General features: G+C 42.6%; 1 protein-coding gene across 5 annotated transcripts; it reads right to left on the minus strand.

Moving 5' to 3' along the window:
* Window positions 1–1,251: 1,251 nt before the first annotated feature.
* On the minus strand, window positions 1,252–17,133 carry ikzf1 (IKAROS family zinc finger 1 (Ikaros)). 5 transcript variants are annotated; one of them, XM_026190373.1, is made up of 8 exons: window positions 16,801–17,133; window positions 12,331–12,384; window positions 12,044–12,157; window positions 6,097–6,363; window positions 4,457–4,624; window positions 3,016–3,141; window positions 2,453–2,587; window positions 1,252–2,024 (listed from the first exon to the last, which is right to left on the minus strand). In XM_026190373.1, the coding sequence occupies exons 1-8, from the start codon at window positions 17,126–17,128 to the stop codon at window positions 1,339–1,341; spliced, it is 1,878 nt and encodes a 625-aa protein (XP_026046158.1). In that variant the 5' UTR covers window positions 17,129–17,133; the 3' UTR covers window positions 1,252–1,338. The 5 variants fall into 5 exon arrangements, with proteins under 5 accessions (XP_026046158.1, XP_026046159.1, XP_026046160.1 ...); XM_026190374.1 differs by having other exon boundaries at window positions 2,453–2,584; window positions 16,801–17,131; XM_026190375.1 differs by lacking the exon at window positions 2,453–2,587 and having other exon boundaries at window positions 16,801–17,131.
* Between the last annotated feature and the right edge of the window lie 3,881 nt (window positions 17,134–21,014).

Here is a 21,014-nt window from a genome sequence, read left to right on the forward strand (position 1 = left end):
TGTGTTTGTTTACTCTTCACTCCCTCTTAATTTTCTCACCGTCTGCTTTTTTTGTGTTTGTTTCTTTGCACAAATGCCAGTCATTCACTGTTTGCTACCCTTTTCTTTGACAGCTAGAGCTGGCAGCAGGAATGACATGTAAACGTAATTATTTCACAGACTTTGAGGAGCGTGTGAAGAGAGCGAAATGTGGGAACGAATCTGAGGGAAACTTTCCGTTAACTCCCGAGTTAATTTTGCCGAGCCCGACCCCAATTTGTAGATTTTCACATTTCCTTTGGCACACGGATATCCAGGAGGTCTGCTTTCTCCTTACTTCTACAGCCATCTTTAAAAACAGAAAAAAAAACCAGAAACACTCTTCCCACACTATTTGCATATATAAAATATCCTTTATTGATATTTTTGCAAGCATTAAGCTCCCTTCAACTGAGGTCAACTTCGTTTTCGTCTCACGGGTCAAACAATTCTTAGCCATCAGGTATAAAACAGAAAAGTCCAGGAAAACATTTCCCTCTGATAACACTAAAAATAGCTTCCAGCAGCAGTCATGGATCAGATAACATCATACACATTTAGTACAGCCGAACTGAAAAAGAAAAAAAAATGCAGCTTTGACTACTCTAAGAAACAAACATCGATCACTGTAATAAATACAAAAAACAGACAGGCATGTAAATGTATAAATAACGTGAAGGTTATTACAAACACAAGAGCAGGTTAAAACCTTACAGGGGAGCTGTGGGTCTATCTACACTGATTGTTACGTTACTGATTGTATTTATGTTACACTGGGTTTGCCTGCACTGGAAACAGCCGCAGAAGGAATTGACATTTTTTCTGTTATTCAACACAGAAAGGTGTCAAAGCAAAAAGGATGTAAATCCTATTACTTTAAATCTTGAAAAAAAGGAGGAAAAATAAGACCTTTTTTTTTAATATATATTTACATACACAGGTGATGTGTATTTATGAAGTACTGTTCTTCATTCCTGTGAGGAATGAAGAACAGTACTTCTTTACTTTGTTTTCTTTAAAAAAAAAACCCTAAAAAAACAGAATAGTTCGTATCAGAGATGAAGATCAATGTTTTTAATAGTTGTATATTTATTTGTGTGTCAACAAACATGCATACCTTATAAAAAACACACAGACATTAACAATGTATTTTACATGATGTATTTATATTAATTTATTGCATGTGCTTGCCTGTGTGTGTGTGTGTGTGTGTGTGTGTGTGTGTGTGTGTGTGTCTGTCTGTCTGTCTGTGTGTGTGTCTGTCTGTCTGTGTGTGTGTCTGTTCTATCCTGTGAAAGTGTGTTCTCTGGTCGATGTGGCTCAGTAGCGATGCTCTCCTCGTGTTATGTGAGAGGAGAACTCGTATCGATCTTGACTCCGGTGACCGCAGAGGTTGCACTCGAAGGGGTCTCTGAAGCCGTGGCAGCCCATGTGAATGGTGTACATGACGTGGTCCAGGAAGAGGACGCGGCAGTGTTCGCACCTGTACGCCCTCACCTGCTCCCCGTCCGCTGTCACTACTTTGAAGCCCTCGGAGGCCATCTCCATGGCCCGGATGGTGTCGAACTGCCTCTGTTGTTCCTCCTTCACCAGGGGAAGCACGCCATTCCTAACCCCCTGGGTGATGTGGTTGGTCAGGTAGATGAGGCCGGGGGCTGCTCCGGTCGGGCGATCCTCGTTGTTGCTCTCGGTGTCCGTGGAATCCTGGCCGCTGTGGCTGGGCGAGCCGTCCTTCTCGCTGGAGGCAGACTTGGAGAGCAGCAGCAGGTTCTCGGCCGCACTGTCTTTGGCTGACAAGCCCGTCCCCGCGTGGGCCTCCGTCGCCGGCTTGTGGAGGGGGTAGATGGAGCCGAGGCCCACATCGGAAGAGGAGGTCTGGACCAGAGGCCGGAGCGACTCGGCGCCTAGGTAGCTGATGGCGCTGTTGATGGCCTGGTCGATGACGTGGGGCTGGATCAGCTCGCTTGCTCCTCCGTCATAAGAGAGGTCCGACAGACGTTTGTCACCTGAAGAGAAGGAGAGACAGAAGGGCAGGGTGAGGTTCGTACTACGCTGACACACTTTCACCTGCATCCTATCATCTCACCATCTTGACACTGAGCCACTGAGTCTTAAAATGAGTCACTTCAGTCTACCTTTTGATGTTCTATTATTCTCCCTCTTTTGATTGTTTTTTGCTTTTTGTGTGGATATGAATCGCTTAAATGTAACATGTCTATGCAGAATCAAGGTAATATTTCAATGTAGTCTTTTCCAGTGACGATTAAGCAAATAAAAGGTGCAGTCTGTGATTAGGCTGCACTGCATAGAACCAGGCTTGCAGAGAAAAATGCAACCCCAATGAACACAAACAGTCACAGTTACACTTTTTTTTTCTTTCAGCAAAAAACAGCGAAATTGTATTGACACAAAAGAAGCAGATTTCAGCCCTTACCCACAAACTTCTGTGGCATAGTGCTCTTACGTTTAGCTACATTATTAGCTAGTCTGTCTAGCACCAAGGCTCTGTCAGATCCCATCTGGCTCAAGTCTTCCCTCTGCTCATTCTGGTTGCTTTCTTCCTTTACTACTGGAAAGCAAGACAGAGAAGTAGATTTTAGCGTCAAAGTAACTGGAGTTTGTCCTGCTGGCACAAGCCTGATGGTGGTTTTCTCACAGAGCACAGAGCGGACTATTCTGACACACGTGAAGCACTTGGTTTACGAATATAACATTTGCTCATAATGATCTGTTTTCAGGTTTTAATGTAGAGCTGTACAGAACACTAAGTATGAAGTGTCTAAATTTATATAGAAAAAGAAACTGACTTAATTAGCTCGGATACCTACACGAGCCTATATTTAAATGGAAATGTAGCCTGTCTTGTTTTTTAGCAACAAAGACAGTGACTGTGATAGGCTGCTGTTCTGTGCACAGTTTCCTGCATCCCGTGCTTAGGATAAAGTAGGTCATTAGATCTGGGTGAAAGTTAAAGTGCACGCCTCGTGAGGCACCAACCTGTGTAGATGGTGTTTTGCAGTCCCATACACTGGAGGTAGTTGTGACACCTCTCTTTGTGCTCTTCTAGAGAGCTGCGCTGCTTATAGCTCCGCCCACAGTAAGCACACTTGTGGGGTTTTCCAACTGCAAAAAAAAAATTACATCAGTGAAAGCAGAGCAGTGCAAAACTTTTTTTATAAATAATTAACACTAAAGTAAGTTAAATGGCCATTTGGTTCCTTCTTGAAAGAACACAGGAAGGAATTGATGTAACGAATGCATTTTGAGCAGATTAAGAACAAGATAAGGGCTGATTAGGGATCTGGCACAACCAGTGGTAAAGGGGGAAGAAAAGAGCACCACCTACAAAAATGTAAATGACAAACAAAAACCAAAACAATTTCTGGGAGGCCCTGTGGAAGAACTCACAAGTAGAAGTTTATGTCTTAGGATGCCATAAGCTCTGCTGCTGCAGATAGTGCTGAGCTCATGTCCTCTGTATTTATGGGTAACTCAGGTAGCAACTTAGTGTAGAGTGAACACAGTGCAAACTGAAACCTTATGATGGAGAGCAACATTTTTTATTTTTCACTAAGAAAATATATGCTGACAAATACTGATGATTTTTGCTATATTTTTAAATACAGAGAAAAAAAGCCATAAACCTAAATTAAAAAGTGCTGAAAATTAAATCCAAAATATGAAAAAATCTGAGGAAGGGGAGGATTTTTCTGCCCATACCTGGACAGACAAACAAAACAAACTCAAATGGCCTGTAAATGGTAAATGGCCTGTACTTGTATAGCGCTTTACTAGTCCCTAAGGACCCTCATCCACCCATTCATACTTGTTTTGTGAATGCTCATAAAAACAGCTGAAATTAGTTTAATGCATGCACTTTTTATTTTTGCATGCTAAAAATAAGTGACTAGCGTTTTTGGTTTTTTAAGGAAAATAATAAGCCTTTTTTTTTAACATATATTTATATTTAAATACATTCCTTTTACATATTAGGAGTTACATTACTATGATAACAGTATTCTATGTCTTTAATATTATAAGTCCAGTTGTCTCCAGTTTGAAAGCTCTCCAGGCTGAATTTATATGATTACAATTCAGCTCAATAACCAACATATATCAGATGCTTTAATCTTTCTCACTTATTTTTTTGTAGGTGCTGTTACATTTACGTTGTAAAATGACACAATCGTGATTGTTATCCCTCCATTTTTCTGACAAACCCTTCAGAAGGAGAATTCTGTTTACACCCAAATTACACTAACACGTACTTCTGCAAAGCATTTGAAAAAAAAAAAGTGACACCATATCTACACCCTGTCAACTTCCCTTTACATAGTCCCGAGCTCATGCTGCATGTGCTGCAGAAGTTGCTGTGCCTTTTGTAAAAATCGTCCAACATAAAAGTGCAGAAGTTTTCAGCGGGGGTGACCTTGCTCACCTGAGTGTGTGCGTAGGTGGCCGGTGAGGGCGTCCCTCCTGCGACAGGCGTAGCTGCACAGGTGACACTTGAAGGGCTTCTCCCCTGAGTGGAGCTTGATGTGACGCAGCAGGTTGCCCTTCTGGGTGAAGGAGGCGCCGCACTGGGTGCACTGGAATGGACGTTCTCCTGAGGACGAGAACAGACAGAGCAGACACACGTTACTGCAAAGATGTAAACACAAGGAAAGAAAGGGCAGGGGGGTGGGACAGAATAACTTGTATGTTTTATTGGCTTCTAATTTTCGGATTTTATGGATCGGATCAGACAGTTTGTTTCATTTTTAAGCTTTTCCTTGAGTGCACTAATCTGACTGTGTTTGTTCCCTCCCTCCACTGACAGCGATAAAAGTCTTTGTCTTTTCTGTGCGGATGGAAAAGCTGCGGGGACGCGGGAGGTCGCCGCACTACAAGCCGGATGATGCAGCGTCTCCGGGGCGGAGAGCGATCCAGCAGCCTGTGGGGAGGGTTTCACAGCAGAGTGACACTCCATCTCTCCATGCTCCCCCTGCCCCACAGACTTCTGGCGCTCTGATCGAACAAGAGCCTTTCAGACTCAGCCTGCCAGCTCCGTAATGCACCATTGCCTAGGTCAATTTGATCTGAAAATCTCATTTTTTCCTCTTCTTCGTCTCTAAAATAAGAGCGGCACATCACAATGCAAATTCAGCCTCATTTGAATAAAGCGAAGGAAACACTTTGTGTTGAGAGCCAGTCTTCCTGATCAGCGCTTCTGGAATAAACCAATATCCATCCTCTCCGAGTGTTGTGGCATTCTGTGAGAACGTTTTAATATGGCTTTCTTTTTTTTTCAAAGCCCCCCCCCCCCCGTAAAATAAGAGTCACCAGTGAAGCAGCAAAAATATATAAAAAAGGAAATTCATTAAAAATGCATTTCAGGAGCAAAGACTCACCACAGAATATTTTCTATTTAAATAGGAGGCACTTCATTATATCTTTTATTGTACTTTCTTTTGCATTTACATTAGTCTACTGTTCCTTTCTTCCATTTTGAGTTTCATTAGTTTCTAAAGCCTGACAGTTAAGTGCCTTTTTCACAAATGTTCCCCACCACTGGTTTGGCTCCATTACAATAGAATATCAATTTTGAATTCTGAAAAACTTTTAATAGCCAGATAATTGTCACTTTGCAGAGATCCCATTTAATTGCTGCAGATATCCTGTTTCTCAACTGAGGGTATGTTTTCTTTGGACCAAGTTTGTCTCTGCTACTTTATCACACAATAACCTGATCAGTTGCTTGTCACGTGGCAGTTCAGAGACTGTTAGATAAACAATCACGAATGCTAATGCTACATCTTGAAGTCTATTTCATGCACGATATTAGGCTCTGCACGCACACAGCCAGATGCAAGCATGCTACAAGTGAGTGTGAGGAGGACTGCAAAAGAATTTACTCTCAGAGAGTGTGTATGTGTGCATGGTGACATTGCTTGTGTTTCTGAAAAGAATTTATGTTTGGCTAAACAGGCGGAGGAGCCACAGCGCACACCTCTCTACCCCTATATCCATCTCCTTTATACTAACAGTGAACATGGGTGCAAAGGAAGGGCAAGAAGTGTTGCAGACGGCGTGGCTTACCAGTGTGGCTTCGCTTGTGCACCATCAACACATTGGGGCCAATGCAAACTATCCCACAGATATCGCACTTGAGCTTCCCGTTGGGCAGCCGGATACCGCCGGCCGAGGAGAAGGCCTTGGCTTCGGGGCTCGGCTGTGAGCCGTTCACCTTGGCCCCGGAGGCATCGATCACGCGCAAGTCTTCCGCGCACTCCTCCTCCACACCGTTCATGTCACAGGCCAGCCCATTCTCCTCATCACTGCGAGCCTCAACTTTAATGTTACAGGCTGGAAAAGAGGGCAAGGGGGGGCCACGGTTTAGAATACGAGCATTTTTGTTTCTTGCATGATGTTAAATACTAAAGATGGGCAATTTATCAGTGTGATATTGATACTGTGGCATGAGAAGTTAGAGAGATGTTTATCCCAACACTGTGTTTTAATATTCCTACTTTTTTTGTTTTTTGCTTTTTGTATAAAGAACCATGATGCTGAACTCATACTGGGATTTCCAGCTATTAAACTGAACTTTATTGATTTTTTAATTTGTGACAAAATATACCTGGCTTTATTTGAATTTATTCATATATAGAGAGATATTTTTTTCAGTGGAGCTCTGCACATTCTGTGTTTACTCCTGTTGGAATAAGCACCGTAAGCTGTAACACAGAAACTGCAACTGCCCTAACTAGGGCACCAACAGCTTTGTAATAGCAACTTCCTTTAGTGCACGTTTTCTTGTGAAGAGGGATGCTGCATCAGCCCTTCAGAAACTTTCCCTCCTATTTCAGACATTTTTTTTCTGAATTCACATTAAAAGGCAAAGCTCTTCATAAGGGCACACAGGTGGACAGCATGTCTACTCTTTGAGGATGTCAGTGAGGAGATGAAGAAACGTGCCGATCATCTCACACCATCACACTTTGGTGAAGCAAATGACAGCAAGATAAACAGGAAACAGAGACACAGGAAGCAGTGCGAAACTAGGGACACGCGCGGTATCTATCATAGCAACCGAGCGAACAACACAGATATACAGCCATGTGGCCTCTTCACACTCGTATTCATTTGCAAAGGTCTTCGTGTCATTTTGTACATTTCTAGCTTTTTAAAGTGCCGAAAGAAAATTATACCCGAGCGATCAGCGCCTGCTCTTATCTTATCTGTAGAAAAGCTTTAAAAAAACCAATACACACTGTAGCGTGTATTTGATGTCCAGTGTTCCAAGGAAAATAGAAGTGCCCTGTGCGATTAACTCTCAGCCGCTTCATTTTCCCACCAATGGACTTAAGAAATATTTAAGAGAACTGACAGATCATGTAAGTCCCGCAGCTACCAACCTGTGGTTTGCATGTCACAGTGACAGCCTGATTTCCCCATGCCTCTACCTCTGTTTGTACAACTGAAGAGGAAGAAGTGGAAATCATGAAATATAGGAATCCATGGAAAAGGGGAAGCTTCACAAAGAGGGCCTGTCTAACTGAAATACCAAGAATTATGGAGAAGTGACAGAAAGGGAAGCATGGGAAAGGAATTGTAAAACAGCCTGTAACTGAAACAGTTTTTTTTTTCTAATGCAGGAGTGTTGTTTTCACCGAGAGTCACTGAGGGGGCATAAATCCCCTAATGTACATTTTCCACAGAGGGAAGAGTGAAACATGAGAACTGAGTAGGATCACGAGATGTTGGTGATCATCCCTTTTCTCATAATCTGACAGTCCATACCCACACTTTTGAAAACAATGTGTTTATTTATTTATTTATTTTATGTCACATGAGAAGTAATCTCATCTGTTAAACTGCTGGGTTTATTGGACAGACTTGTATTTTGCTGGGGAGATAAGATAAAAGACACACCAACATGCAAAGAAAGGAAAGAAACCGTTTTGCTGTCTATAAAAAACAAAAGTGTGGTTAGAATGCTAAACTGGCCATCATTTATGTTACATAACCAAGTAGGAATTAGGGGCTACACAGCATTCAAAATGTCCTTACAATGCACCACAGATGAGCATGGCATGTAAGTGGGGATTGTTCTGTTATTGTGTTTAGTTTCAGTTAGGAGCTCTCTGTTTTTACAGACGTTTACGACTTATTTTAACGACTATTTACAGACATTAAAGAAAAACTATAAAATCTGTTTCACCCTCAGTTTGATCAGTGACTTAAATTAGCTTCAGTCAAATATGTCAACCATTTATCTGTTACTTGTTGCTATCTTTCTGAGTTTTCAAGAATCAGCTGTTTCACATTATATCAGTTAAAATAACAACTGTCCTTGTTTAAGTAGCTTAACATTGCTGCTATCCACTAGCTATTAGCTAGGCATTTAGCCATTAGCCTGCTCAAACTTGATCTATTAGAACCATTTATTTGTGGGTTTTTATCAAAATTATATAAGACATTTCTCCCTTGTTTTTATCCATCAAACTGTTAACCATTATATTTAGCATTAGCTTTAAGGTCTCCTTCTGGCTACTTTTAACTATAATCATTTGTCCCTTAATTTTAGCTAGCACTTTTGATCATTTATCTGTTACTTTTGGATAACACTATGTAGTTCTATAATTTATCTATTACATTTAGGTAACTAATTGAACAATTAACCACTACCACAAATTTTGGTTTATCTGTTGGTTATGGCGTTCCTAATAATGATTCTGTTACTTTTTAAGCTAACCTTTCTGTGACAGCTAACTGTGTAGCAGTTCCAATTTATGTACACTCTCAGCAAGTCATGTTTAGGTTATACAATGTGATACAATTAATTAAATGTAAAAAATCAGTGAGATAAAAATAAAAATAATCTGCTTCTGCTACTGGAAAAATGTTTGAATTTCATGAATGCAAATGCAGCAATCCAGCAGTTCCCCTGGTAAAGTTAACTCGTCACCGATTTATGGAATGTTGTTGCTAACTGTCTTTACAGATACAAACAGAAATCACAAGCTATGAAGCCATAGTCATCTTTTTTGAAGATTTTACGTTTCATTTATTGCAAAGTGTACATCTATGAGGTTCTCACTTTAACCACTGAGGGTTTTTTTCTCATTGAAACAAAACATTTACATGACTATGTGTTAGTGTAGCTTAGCTGTAGGGATTTTTTTGAGTTATGAATTTGCATTTGCATATCACAGAACTCGAAAGCAAAACTCCATAAGTGGCTATACCACTTCAATCCTGCTAATTTAATTTATGGTTTTAGCCGCAAAACCTTCAACTGCCACAGCGTAGGATAATTACACTGTTTTTAAATGTCGATAGACATTGTAAAAAGTACATAAATTACGTGCACATTAGCTTTTGAAAGAATTCTCTACCCCCCCAAAAAATACAGAACTGATCCAAGAATAACGCCTTTTCACAGTGAGGCAGGTGTACAATTTCAGGAAATGGTTGATACAGAGCGGGTGGAAAAAAATGTGTTTATCTATTATCATCTAATACACCAGTGAAGCTTTGAGATTATCAACTAGCTGGAGCAGAAGGGAACCATGAACACTGGGCTGACACCCACTTCTCATGGATATGGGGAAGTTGTGACTAAATTGGGAATAGGAAGAAAGCTTTTGCTATACATCTTGTTTGTCATGAACATCACACATCCTGATTTACTCATTTTGGGAAGCAAGTGTCAGATCACAGTAGACAAACAAAACAGGTCTCAATAAAATGGTTATAACCTGATACGGATCTACTCCTCACACTACAGGTAAAGAAACAGCACGCCCTGGAGCAGTGACTGGAAAAATAATTAACAAGTAAAATGCTAGAGCTTTAGAAAGGCATAAAAAGAAAAAATAAACTAGCTGCATTGACAAGGATGCATAGCGGGTAGGAAGCAACACAGCACTGTGCTCTGCAGCGTGGAAACACAAGGAGCCACTGGAGGTTCCTGTTACTGAGTTGTGCTGCTCTCACTGCCTGAAAATAACCCTGTGTGCAAAGTAGTGGAACCACAAGTGTTAAACCACGCCAGCAACACACTGAACACAACTTGCAGGAACACCAAAAACAGCCTGCTTTTTGCCCTCACACGTTTTTTTGTTTTTTTTTAGTTTTTTGGGGGTTTTTTTCAACTCGCCTCCATGCTTTCGGGAACTAAACCGCTCAGTCTCCTTCTCAGTCTCATGTCTCTGACATAGCCGAGGACCTATCTGAATCACTGAAAATGAAAGCGAAATCATTTCACTGGGATGTTGTGAAGGTCATCTTACAGTCTTGCGACTTTAACAGAGTCTCTGGGCTTATGTTCGGTGTAAGAAACACAAGGCGGTAAAAACGTTTCTTTCACGAAATGGTTAAATAGGCGTCACATATTAACCTCCCTCGTGCGTGTAGTCATACATGTGTAGCTTGTACCACAGCGAATGTGCGCCAACAATGACGTTCCCAGGCTATAAAGACTCACTTGCAACAGGAAATAACCTGGGTTTCGAGGTTTTAAGCTTTCGATACTTTGAGGTCCCATGTCCCACATATAGTCCCCTCTTTTTTCACTAAAGAGAACTGAGCAGCACATGATCCTGGGCGATAATTATAACTCATTTGGGCTCTTATCACTGAGGCAGTGATGCATAGATGTACCAGATACTTGCACTTCCCTTCTTTCTTTCTGTCCCTTATATAGACACACACTCGTGCAAAAGGATTGAAAAGAAACTCGCACGCAGAACATAAAGTCATACACCCAGCTGCACCTTCTTTCCCTTCTTTACAGGCTGCCAATGAAAGTCAAACATTTAGATAATGCTCACGACGACCATTTCCCATTTTTTTCGGTTGACTAAGACGTGCATGTGTGATGTAAAACGTGGTTCCACACACATCCTCCGTTACTCGGCTGAACACGTGTTGATTGTTTAGACTCACAGATTCCTGCCTGTGTCGGGTTCAGCACCTGACAGCTCAAAAGTAGGAAAGAGAGAGCCTTTGTGAGTAAGCAGGTGTGCGACCTATGTGGTGCGGTGATGCGCTCTCCGAGCTTGGCCCCGTTCCTGAACTCTTTATCTCCAGGAGTGTTGAAACTGCCTGATGGCAAGTTCTTCTTAGGAAACTCTTACACATCCTATTTCAGTTTCCTCTCACATCTTATTTTTGACTGTGCGCTGCTAATCTTTGCCGTTATCTGGATGTAAGTGGAAAAATACTGATAAGGTGGTCAATTTTGAGCCATTCCATTTTGTCTTTTTTTTTTTTTTGCATTCTAACTCCTATATGTGATATGTGAAGATTTCAAGTGATTCATTCAATAGGTGAAAGTATGTTTTGGACATTAAAAAGGCACAATACACACAAAACAACTATGCTGTTTGTCCTATGAAAGGTGAATGCTATGTCCGGTTATCTTGCTGTCATATAAAACCGATCAGCCTTTAATGACCAGTAAACATTTCCTGTTTCACAAACCGCCCATGTTAGGAGACTTGAGATAAACATATGTCACTGATGTGATTCCCCCTTGCATTCTCCATCCTGATTTTCACCATGAGATTCCCTGGCTTGCTGTTTGCAAACTCAAATCAAGGCCACATTAGCTATTCCTTAAGATTCAGCTTATTAATGACGTGCCATGGATCAAAGGGATTTTTTTTTACCTTTCCTGCCAATGACCTAAATGTGTCTCTTTGCAGCTTTAAATTAATTTTTCCAAGGGATTTGGAACAGCAAATATCTCCCACTGGATGTTCATTTGATTAATTTTATGCTTTTTTTTAACATATATGTCACACTTTTGATCCTTACATTACTTTCACTTATCGCTTTACTCTGATTTGGATGCTTTGGGAATGATACGTCTGACTACTGCTGGGAAGGGCACTGCAGTCGTTTAGGCTTGTTTTTGATTGCCGCTTCATGGGATATATTCAATACATCAACATAATTTTGCTATCACACACTGATTTTTTTACTTTCATTTTAATTCACAGAAGCAGCGGTGACGGTCAGGCTGCGCTTGAGTTACCTTTGTCCCCTCGGTTGTTCTGCTGCTGGGTGGAGCCGGCTGACAGGTCTTCAGGGACAGCCATGGGCTCTTCTGCCTCCTCGGACGCTTCATTGGCAGGGGGACTGTCCCTGTCTGGGGTAGAGACACACACCAGCAAACACCCATCACTCACTACGCAACCCCCGCGACATGACTCATTCAGGGGTAGCAAAATTACCTCTCCGTCCTGTAAGAGCCTGTTTGTGGGCCTATTGTATCTACTTTGTGCATTCTACAGCTCAATCATGCAGTAGGCGAGCTTTTACCTGGCATCTGGGCTATTTCCTGGGCCTCCTCTGTCTCCATGCGGTGCAAGTACTCTAATGGGAGAAAGATAGAGATGTAGGTGCGTGTAAGTTTAATCAAGTGCAGGCGCAGGAAACAACGTTATAAAAATCTAGAGTGGAGTAAAAGGGTGTACTTCTCGGCGTGACTCCATAACCTCACTGAGATCGCTCTTGTCACAGCCGCAGATACACCACTCTCCCTCACATTACATTACAAAGAATTACAGACATTTTCATTACAAGTCTGACAGAAAGACGGAGCACGGAGAGCAGCTCGGGCCCCGGCTGATGGGGGCCCTGACGGTAGCGCGGGGTTGCCGGGAATAGGCTTTCAGACCACATTTGTTATTTATTGTTAATTTCCTGCCACATAATCATCCCAAAATGCAAACTGACTGCCGCAAAATTAAGCAGAAAATTAACTGGCCCCAGGTCACCGGGGATGCGGGTGTTTGCCGTGCCCAGCTGATCGGCGTTCGTGTTCTCTCTAATTTACTGAGCATGCATCGCTGAGCCCGCGGCCTGAGTGCAGACACACGCAAGCCACAATCAGAAACAAAGAGAGGGAGGGAAAAGAGAGAGAAGAAGAAGGAGATGAGAGAAAGGCTGCGAGACGTGCATGGAGAGAAGTAGATGTCTGTGAAAGGGCAAAAAGTCAGAGGAAGGTGCAGAAAAAGAAAAGAGACAGAAAAGCAGGCAGAAGGACCGAGAACTTCTCTTTATTTATTTATTTTTACACTCCCCCCCACCTTTTTTTTTAGCAAGAAGAGGCAATCGAGTCCAGAAGCGCTCCTCCGGCCAGGGCTGCATATCTGAGGAGTCACCAATGCTCGTGGCCCCATTAATAATGGATGGCCCTCAAGCCTGCAGCAGATGGGCCCGACAGCCTCAGCCCCAGCTCCGCCACTTCAAGAAGCCCTTGGTGGGGCCGCTGCCCAGTCCAAGCAGCCACACAGGGAGAAGTGAAGCTCCCGAAAATAGCGAAACAAACCCAGGGGAGAAGGGGAACCTAGCCCTTCCTGTTTTACTGACAGATGGCTCCACACATTTGGAACAAATAGTGGGAAGCAACGGGGCCGCTCTGTCGCAACGCACAAGATTCTGCGGAGTCAAGTCAGGAGCTCAAAGGCCTGCAAGACACTCAGGATGCAAGTGCGAGAGGAGGGAGAAAGGGTGGCGCGGGGGGGGGGCATAGGTCACTGGTGCAGATGATTTGTTCAGCATAACACGGTGGTGTTGCGTGTTACTGCGCCGAGCGACGACTCGGCAGCGCCGTTCCTCAGCATCTGGAGTTTGCAGGTCGGGGGCAGAGGGAGGTGTATTCTCATGTGCCCTTTTTTTCTGGGCAGATGGTGAGAGGGGAAACACGGATGTGTTGGCGGGGGGGCTTTGACAGAAGTTTAGAAAAAGGAGAGAGAGTTCCTACATTCAGCCACAACCCACTTGCGTAGGCATGTGGAAAGTAAAGTGCATGTAGAATATTCAGGAAATTCTTTTTTTTTTGTTCAGAACACTCATGGCACTTTTTCCTTGTGTTTACCGACAGCTCTGTTTTTACTTTTAGTGCTTCTACTTTAACATACTTTTGGCATTTGGTGATCATCAAGTTAAGACTCAGACTGAAAGTAGAACTTTTTGATAAAAGCCGGAGCACGACTAAAACATTTCCATCTAACTATCCAGACTTATTAATGATTCTCCTTCTCAAATCAGAGTGAAATTATTGTGTGTGTGTGTGTGTGTGTGTGTGTGTGTGTGTGTGTGTGTGTGTGTGTGTGTGTGTGCGCGCGTTGGCGTATGAGTGTCAAAGTGTATGAGTGTACGAACTGGGGGCAGGTGGAATCTTTCAGGCGGTGAAATAGGAGTCAGAGAAAAGACTTCTAACACAGAGCGCAAAGGGGGGACTGGAACAGTTTTGGTCGGAGTACGTCAACTGAGGAGAGGCAGGAAGAGGCTTGTGGGTTGACAGAATTTTCGGTCCTCCTCCTGTGTGTTTGCACGTGCGTGTGCGTGCGTGCGTGTGTGTGTGTGTGTGTGTTTGGTGGATGGTTGTGGCGGTGTGTCGCTGGGGGTGGGGGTAGCGAGGTGCAAAGCTACACCAGGGAGCAGGGTGGAGATGAGAAACACACGAAACCGTTAACAGATACTGAGGACCACACCAGCAAAGTCTGGATACCCTGGAGAAAGCTGACACAGTGGCGTGTCTGTGTGTGTTTAGATTAATGCACAGTTAAAACAAACTGAAAATATGAAGGATTTTTTTTTAAAGTGACACTTCTTGAGAGTTTCACTTGGAACTTTCTACTGATTAAACATCATAAATATGACTGAAGGCCCAGTATTTTTAAAACAAGTTTATACTTATAGGTTTTGGCAGCAATTAAATATTTTAAATAAATTAAACTATATCTGCAGATAAACAGCAGTGCTGTGACACGGCTATGTGAATGCAGCTTCATCACACTTCGCCTCACATCAGGAGCCCCACTTTGAGTGATTTCCTACTTATACGCTCCACTCAGACTTTCCACTTTTAACTGAACAGTCTGAGTGACAATTATCGAAAAACATCTCAAATAATAACGATCCGTCCTGTGAGTTTTGCAATAAGTAACACCGCCGTGGGCGCCTTCTTATCAATAACGAGGAAAAGAGATGATCCCACACTGCCAAGCAACGTGGCGCGCGGACACCTCTGTTCGTGTGTGCACGCAGAGATGCTCATCAGTAATTCATGAAATGTATGGGTGGAAGTGGGCAGATAGTGTTAGCAGATGTGTTCTGGGAGTCTATCATTGGAGGAGGGGGGTGGTGGTGGTGGTGGTGGTGGGAGAGCAAAGGTGCGCTGAAGAAGAAGTTTCCTTCATTTGCATCTGACACACTTCACTACTCTGCTATTCAGACAGTACAATCATTTTAATAACTGTCTGTCTTCCTCTAACCCCTCCACCCCCCCCCCCCTTTCACACCCCCTCCTACTTCTGTTTCTACTGACAAGAAAGATGATGTATCCGCAGACAGATTTGCAGCACTTTCAGCACTTCTCTTTCCAACTGAGCTATGAAAAAAGCCCTATGTGCGCAGGTACTGAGCTCCGTTTACAAGTTCAGAAATCAAAAATGAGTTTTCTGCTATTTTATTTGACTTTTCGCGTAGTTTATTTATTATCTTACATTTATTGTTAAAGTAGATAACTGCTTTACATTTGCGGAGAAATATATATTTTTCTGCTTGACCGTAAACTTGAAATGTGTTAATAAAAAAAATAGGACACATCAGAGAAAGATGCTTTCCAAGTTTAAAAAAATTTAATTAATGCCAACTTATTTTACGTCCCACAAACGCCACTTTTAAACACACGGTTAATTATAGTTAATGAATAATAATTTAGAGAAGGGTTAAATATATATATTTGAGGAAACTCAGCTTTCTTGGACTTCTGTTTTTTTATCGCGTTTAAAAAGAAAAAAAAACCCCGATCATTCCCCCCCCCCATCTCTTCGGCGGTGAATCTTTCAGTTTTCTGCCTGGGCGTTGATGAGCAACTTTTTCACCTTTGAGCGTCAGCAGCGTGAAAAGTTTCATCAGTCCTGCCTGTTTTCTTCCCTCCACACAGACGCCTTACCGGCTAACCGAGACTGCGGTTCGATTCTGAACAGGCCGACACAAAGATTAACGGAACGAGAAATGCTCAGAGCGACTGATTTGTGTGTAAACTCGAGCCGCTTGAGAGCGCGTTTAGTCGGTGCGTACTGATTTCCTGTTTAAGCAAAAACATGTTCGCATTAGTTTAGGCCCCGGTCAATTTTGCGCTTTCAACAATTTAAAGAAAATTATTTCCTGAAAAAAAAGTTCATTTTAAATATCTTAATAAACTTAAGGCACTTTTAAAAAAAGGGCCCTAAAGTTTACAGAGTGCGCACATCTGTTGCAACAGGTGCCGTAGCCGAAGAGGGAAAAACAGTTAAACGAGTTAAAATGATAACGAGCCCAGAGCCGATCTGTATGAATTCTTAAAGAAAATGTGATTCGGATTTTTATAGAAGTCGAATTAATTGGAAAATAATTTATCCATATTTCCCAAAAGAGAGAGAGAGAAAAAAAGACGCAAGGAAAATGGGGAACATTTCCCTCTACTTCCCTTAAATTGCTGCACGTAGCTTACAGACACAGACAACGCTTTAAAAACAATATATTTTCCCCGATATATTACTGAAATACAGTCTTGTTATTTAATCCGTTATAAACTCTGTGGCAGTAGAAAATTACGCGCATCAAACGGGACCTTGATGCTGAGGCGCACCTGCACCGAAACTATAAGGAGAGTCTTTTCCAGTCAGGCGCAAATGTCTCCTAAACCATTTCACTGCCATCGAAATCACTTTAGAGGTATTGGCCTAGCCTTTGAGGTGAGAACCGAGCTGAAATGTGCGGTTGAAGTCACTTTACCTGCTATTCCTTGAGTTTGCAGTATGAAGTTCTTCCAACTCTCCCCGGCTCCATGTGCAGAAGGTCGCAGCGCCGCGGCGGCCCCATGGAGCTGCGCCCTGAGTCCCTCCCCTCTCCACTGCACTTCCTCGTTCCAGCCCAACATGACTATGTCTCTCAGCTCGGCTGAGGCATTTTGCTTGCTTTTATCCACAGTCTGCAGTGGGGAGTCGGGCCACCGAACCCCTGGCACTTGCTTTGTGCCGTGCCAATAAAAGCTGACACCCAGTAGACCATCACTGGCAGCCATGCATGAGATGGGATGAGGCGAGCGAGGAGAGTGGACCATTCATTGTTTATTTATTTCATTCACACCGAAGAAGCTGATTGGGGTTGGGGGAGGTGGGGGGGGGGGGGGTAGTGTGGGCTGGAGAGAGGGGGGGGGGGGGTTACTCCTCACTTGCATATTGGACAGCTCCCCTTCTGTCACCTGTTCTGGCACTCTGAAGCAGTCCATGAAAATAACACAAGTGTTTCCCATATAATGAGCTTTTCTTCTTCTTCTATTTAATGTTTCATCCAGTTTGCTTCCCCCATCCCCCCCCCCCCACCTCTCTGTGTTACCTCTAGCGTCATAGCCTCCTGTCCTGTACCTTAACACAGCACGAATGAAGCGTACACAATCAGGATTACGTCTGAGCCTGAGCAAACAGTTGCATCTCTTAACATTAGCCTCCTTTATTACTTCCTGTTTTAAAATACGTGTACAGTAAGTGCATCCTCTCTCAGTCCTGCAGCAGATCATCATTCAGATATGCATTAATTTACTGAAATGTGGTTTTCCCTCTGGTTTCATGAGCAGGAATCTACAAACCAACACTGGGCCACCGGCTCCAAGTGTATCAGATGTGTTAGTTTCAGATGCTGCCACTGCTGCCAGCATTCACATTAAAGTCAATCATCTCAGTTCCAACGCGGCGACAGCTCACATGCTCTCAAAGTCGAGCTATCACATCTTACAGTACGGCGATAACACACACGCAACTGCTGCCCGGTGACAGCCGCACACACCATTATACAACACTGTACTTCAAAGAGGCTTTCTGGCCTACAGTTTGTTTTATTGCTAACCTGTGTGGCAGCTTCTAAAGCAGCCCTATAGGTGACTCCTGAGCGGACTGCCCACAAATGGAGTCTGAATTTGTTCAAATAAATATACATTTTGGACTGAAAATGAAGAAAATTCCAAATAAAACAGGAATTGCACACCGCCGTCAACTTTAAAACTCAATTTGAGATATGTCCCGTCACTAGTATCTCATGGTGGAGCTTGTAATGTAGTTCAGTTTGAACCCCTGCTTGATCAGCTGTGTTTACATATATAAATGAACCTAACGGATTAGGTTGGACGAGTTTGCACTTCATTTTACAGAATATGTGATAGTTTATACTCCACTATTTTCTCTTTCTCCTTGTGGCTGTTTTTTCCCAGTGTCCCACAAGCCCCAAAGAGGGCTCTTATCTCAGGAGAGGCCGTGTGGCTGGATTGCTGAGTCACCTTTTGCGGGAGGCTGCCCTTATCTCCTAAGAAACACAGCATTCAGTTGGTTGCAAAAGGAGGAACTTTGGGCAGGAGCAATGCGGCCTGCTGTGTCTTCATGGCCATAATATGGATTGCAGCAATGCTCGCTGACTTCCTCATAGCCTCACAGTTGGTGCTGCTTTTTTTCTTCTGTAAGGTCCGTTTTAACGCATGACATGCAAAGGTGTGAACACGCTGCAGGATGGGTTAACTCCAGAAGTCGCGCAAAGGGAAGGCTGGGACAGAAAATGTGACGCAGCGCTACTGGCGACCTCGAAGATGTTGGTTCATGGCTGTGATCGCCTGCGATAAGAGATGCTGTCCCGTTCAGTGACAAAGCAGCTTCACTTCAGCTGAAATTTTAGAGAAGTACCAACAGAAGTCGGATCAATATTCAGATCTTCCCTCTAATGCCTGACTTGTTCAATTCTTACTGGTCGTTTGGAAATGCTCTCAAACTTCAAGGTTTTATAAGGTTATTATAACTCTGTAGCATCGAAAATGACACATGCGACATGCATGGAGTGTGACTCAAACTGCACAGAACCCTTTGCTCTCTCAGGTTAATCCACAATCTGAAGCAAGCCATGTTGTTGTAATTAATATCATTATCTAGCAAGCCTCAAAACATCATCAGGCAATGTAGCCGGCTGACTAACATACAATAGGCTGCGGACGGTTCTTATTTCATGGATCTTTAAGCAGTATTCACTGTTTCACATTTGGAAGCATGAGCAGCATGTAACCCTTAATTGGTTTCAACACCTTAATAAGTCAAAGACGTTCAAGACCGATAATCACATTAAATAGTCCAATTTATCTAAAAAGTCAATTGCAAAGTGAAAAACTCTCTTTCTTTAGGAATGCATTATGCTGCGAGGATGTCAGAGTAAATTAAATTCCCCTCTGCACACTAAAGCATCAATTTCCTTATGGTAATTATCTGCTGGAATAGACGTGTCACTAGAAGGAGTCAGGCATGCTTGACATTTAGCCTTTTTATGGAGCGGCGATGAGTAAAAATTAAGATGAGGAAAAGGAAATTAATCTGCAGCCCGGGCAAGCATTGAGAGATCCTGGAGGATAGTGGCTGAATCAATCATGGTGTTTGTGAGCCTGTTTTGAAAAGGAGCCGGTGATGAGATTCAGACCACAGGCTGGAAAATCTAAGCTGGAGGAGGAGGAGGAGGTTTTTAGCAAATAGAGTTATGATTGCTATGAGAAGTCTTACGTAGTCCTGTTGGTCTTAAACACAAAGTAAATTGGGTGCTATACAGAGAGGCCGTCTCACTCTCAAGATTATTACCACTGTCGTGTTGTACACTGAATATGTATTGTACCACCAGGTGAAATAAATACTGGAAACATGGCTGCAGACAGCCACATTATTAGGGGTTAAATAGTGAGCTTTAAAAGGTGCCGTTGTCCTCTGCAATTTCATGCATTTGTACGCTAAGCTAAGCAGTTAAGAGAGTCCTGCTATCTAACTGTGCAAGAAAGCCAAGGAGTTAATTGCCTAACATGTTCCTCAACTTTCTAGTGTCTTTCAAAAGTCATAAAATTAATGCAAAACAACAGTAATTACAACTGAAAAGGCTCGCTTTAACAAAACTAACAGCTGTTTTTTTAGCATAAGTTGTTTAGCATAATAATCTGTGGCTGTTAGACATCAATCACCAACAGAGCCGTGAGCTGATATCGTGCCAAAAGGAAGGGTGCTGCCTCTAGATTCACTGGAGTCGCAGCAGCATAAAGGAAAAGGGATAAATCTTAACCTTTCCATGCACATAATTCACTTTACTTACCAATTTTCTCAGCGATGCATTAACTGGTAACATCTTTTAAAAAGAGAGAGAGATTGCACTTACTGCACTTAATAATGCTCTGTTACTTTGACAACTATGGTGGAAGTTGTGCAGTTCTTCGTATGTGATGGGTTTGATGGAGAGCTGATATCATATTTCTCGCTGTGTAAAGACTGCTTTGGACAAATATCAGCATGAAACAGGACCGATGGAGTTCAAAGGCAGTTTAGGGTCATTAAACAAGACACAATGGATGATATTTGCAGACTTGCCTACATTTCTTTTCAGTCTATATTTGGGAGTCAAAAGTGTCTGTCCAGAGGTCAGTGGCCTACGTGTGAGGGTGACGTTTTTTTCATGCTTTCGCTTGGGCCAGCGAGCTGCTGGTGTTCTGTGGTGAGGTTAGCAGCATTAAAGCAATAAGTAACTTTTGCCTCCAAAGTCTTCATGTCAAAAATTAGGACTTTCTAGGCTTCTCAGTTTAAAAACGTTTTTTTTTTTTTTTGGATTATTTTTAATTTAAATCTCTTTTGAGTGCCCTCACTTTTAGAAGTGCAACAATAAATAGCTAAATAAAACACAAATGACGTTAAATATACAATAATTAAAAAGAAAAGATGCATGTATTAGTGATCACACAACCCAAAGTCCTCACGTGTATCAACTTTGTGCTTAAGTACAAAATCCTCATGAAATGTAAATCTAAACAAAGTATAGATGAAGAGAAACAGGAAAACCATCTCATCCCTATTTCCTGTCTAAGCGTCAAGCTGCACTAACCGCAGACATAAAGCTATTGCTGCCAGGCACATCATAATAATGTCAATGTGCGTTACAGTCGCATCTAC

Source organism: Astatotilapia calliptera, chromosome 13 (assembly GCF_900246225.1).
Source record: "Astatotilapia calliptera chromosome 13, fAstCal1.2, whole genome shotgun sequence".
Lineage (NCBI taxonomy): Eukaryota > Metazoa > Chordata > Actinopteri > Cichliformes > Cichlidae > Astatotilapia > Astatotilapia calliptera.